This window comes from Amphimedon queenslandica, unplaced genomic scaffold (genome assembly GCF_000090795.2).
Source record: "Amphimedon queenslandica unplaced genomic scaffold, v1.1 AMPQUscaffold_8512_Cont19544, whole genome shotgun sequence".
NCBI classification, from domain to species: domain Eukaryota; kingdom Metazoa; phylum Porifera; class Demospongiae; order Haplosclerida; family Niphatidae; genus Amphimedon; species Amphimedon queenslandica.
The window spans coordinates 1-2,599 of record NW_003551211.1 but is presented as its reverse complement, the minus strand read 5'-3'; the positions used below and the strand labels follow the sequence as shown (position 1 = coordinate 2,599).

Genomic DNA, 2,599 nt, shown 5'->3' with positions numbered 1-2,599 from the left:
GGTTCGTCCGAACCCCCGAACCCCCCCTGGCTACGGGCCTGTAATGGGTAATGATAGTGTGTTGATGCTGGTTGCTTGTAGGTTAATCCAATGCTTGATCAATCTGGAGTTACTTCATTGACTGGAGCTAACTTACTGTTTGAAATGCTCTGTGTTCTTCCTGGGGTGAAGTACACCAAATAAACTTATGATAGCTATTGCTTATAAGCCTCCTAATGATTATTTTGATTATTTTTATGCTGCTAAAATTTAATGTAGTGCAAATTGTGTAGATTTTTTGGATTTTTCATAGAAGATTTTAACTTGTAATTGTAGATAGGGGTAGTATCTACATTTGCATGTAGCTCCACCCAAAGCTAAACCACAACAATAGTATGGCCAGCAGGATATTTGTGTATGGTACACTGAAGAGAGGAGAGTGGAACCATCATCTAATGACTAACAAAGACAATGGATATGCTGCACTTATAAGTGAAGGAAGATTAGTGAGACCATATCCCGTAGTGATAATGGCTGTAGAAGGAAAGAAGTATGGCTATTCACCAAGACTCCTACCAGAGATGCCTCCTGATAAACCAGAAAATGTACAGTAGTACAATTAATGTATACATCTACAATATAAATGTACTTCTACTTTTTACAATTAACCAGTAATGGTGGCTAAGGGTCTGGCGTACGTTAGTCACTTGAAGTTTATGCTGCATTATTTTATTCACTTTAGATCGTTAATGGAGAGCTTTATGAAGTAGATTCGAACATGTTAGCTGTTTTAGATGAACTAGAGACTCATCCAATACGTTACAAGCGACTGCAAACACAGTGCATACTGACTGGTACTCCTTCAGACAAGTTTCCAGAGCTGGCAAAAGGTAGCACTGTGGACTGTGAAGTATATTTTTATAATCAAGTGAAACCGGAACATTACTTGCTACCTTTTATTAGCAATTTTAAAAGTGCTGATGTTGCTGATTGATTCATTTGTAATATGCAGTTTTGTTTAAAAATTACTAGTACAGAGAATTATGTGTGTAAGCAATGGAGAGAATGAAGAAAACTGAAGAATTATGAATTCAGAGTTGGAAGAAAATAAAGATTTTGATTCAAATCTAATGAGAGTGACAGAGAGAGCAGAGAAATTATTATTACATGAAGTAAATGAATTCAAAAAAGGAACAACAATTAAAACATAAATAATAATAATAATAATGACATGAAAATACAAGAGAGAAATAATATAGAGTCGATGAATAGAAGAGAGCTAATTATTAGCTTATTATATTTACACTGTTAATGAAACTGCTCCACTGGACATGTATACATACACACTGACTATTGTACATGCAGTTGATTCACTGCATGTTGTATTGTGAGTGTGTATATAATAATAATAATAATGACATTGTGCTCTGGGTGAGCCTCATTAACATTAGATGGACTGGTGTGAGCTAAGAGTCTTAAGCATTCAATAGGATCATCATTGTTAACAGAGACCAATATGCGCTAGAGGGAGAAACAATAAAATATTTATTCAAGAGAGAGAGAGAGAGAAAAGAATGCTTACTGCTGAAAGAGAGAGTGAGCTTGGAGGCAATTCTGCAATGAATCCATTCTCAAGGCACTTTGCTTTTATCAATCTCTCCCTTTTCTCACTAAATACAAAAAATTAATAACAAATACATCATGCATTGTACACAAAATAGTGTATTCAACTAAATACACAATGTACATGTACGTGTAGTTAAGTCTAGTTTTAAAAATAAAGAATAATCTGTATACTTACACAGAGGATGAATTGCTTGGCTCATTTTGTGGAAGCTATACAAGTGAGAATAATATTGTAATAATGATTATACCATAGTTTGTTTTATTGACTTTTAATTTATATTTAATTTTACCTTCCAAAATGATGGAGTACTAGTGCGTATTGTTGGCAGTTTTGACAAATTCAATAATACCAGCATCATCTTCACATCTAATGCACTTCTCATCTTCATTCACGTACTCAAATATCTGAAATAATCTTATGCTATGTTGAGCTGTTTCCAACAAATAATTTTTGAGTCATGAGCACTTTTAAAAATTAGCCAATTTTTGAAAAAAAGGCAAAAACCAATTTTTGAAAAAAGGCAAAGGCGGGCCCATGGCTCCAAAAAAACCTCAACTTTTTATTACATTTTCTGATACATATTGATGTCTTTATGCTGTGTAGCTGATTCCAACTTCAATTTTTCAAGTTACGACCATTTTAAAAAATGCCAAAATTCTGAAAATATCCCTGTACTATAGCCCATGGTTTTTTCTTTAAAAATGGCTCCAAAATTACCCCAAATTTTTATTACATTTTTTGATACATATTGATGTCCTTATGCTATGTAGAAAGTTTGAGCTGATTCCAACTTCAATTTTTCAAGTTACGACCATTTAAAAAAATGCCAAAATTCTGAAGATATCCCTGTACTATAGCCCATGGTTTTTTCTTTAAAAATGGCTCCAAAATCACCCCAAATTTTTATTACATTTTCTGATACAAATTGATTGCATATTTGAGCATTTCACTGGTATGTTCCTAGTAAGTACCGGTATGTAGTCTATTCTCTCC

At 33.5% G+C, this 2,599-nt stretch overlaps 2 protein-coding genes across 2 annotated transcripts; one reads left to right on the top strand and one right to left on the bottom strand.

The window, feature by feature from the left end:
* Positions 1-10: 10 nt before the first annotated feature.
* Positions 11-1,007, top strand: LOC105315731 (putative gamma-glutamylcyclotransferase CG2811). The gene is made up of 2 exons (XM_011410469.2): positions 11-584; positions 722-1,007. The coding sequence occupies exons 1-2, from the start codon at positions 375-377 to the stop codon at positions 971-973; spliced, it is 462 nt and encodes a 153-aa protein (XP_011408771.1). The 5' UTR covers positions 11-374; the 3' UTR covers positions 974-1,007.
* A 193-nt stretch (positions 1,008-1,200) lies between these two features.
* Positions 1,201-2,107, bottom strand: LOC109591291 (arf-GAP with GTPase, ANK repeat and PH domain-containing protein 4-like). Its single transcript, XM_020007051.1, has 4 exons — positions 1,896-2,107; positions 1,781-1,815; positions 1,562-1,649; positions 1,201-1,500 (listed from the first exon to the last, which is right to left on the bottom strand). The coding sequence occupies exons 1-4, from the start codon at positions 1,992-1,994 to the stop codon at positions 1,330-1,332; spliced, it is 393 nt and encodes a 130-aa protein (XP_019862610.1). The 5' UTR covers positions 1,995-2,107; the 3' UTR covers positions 1,201-1,329.
* Between the last annotated feature and the right edge of the window lie 492 nt (positions 2,108-2,599).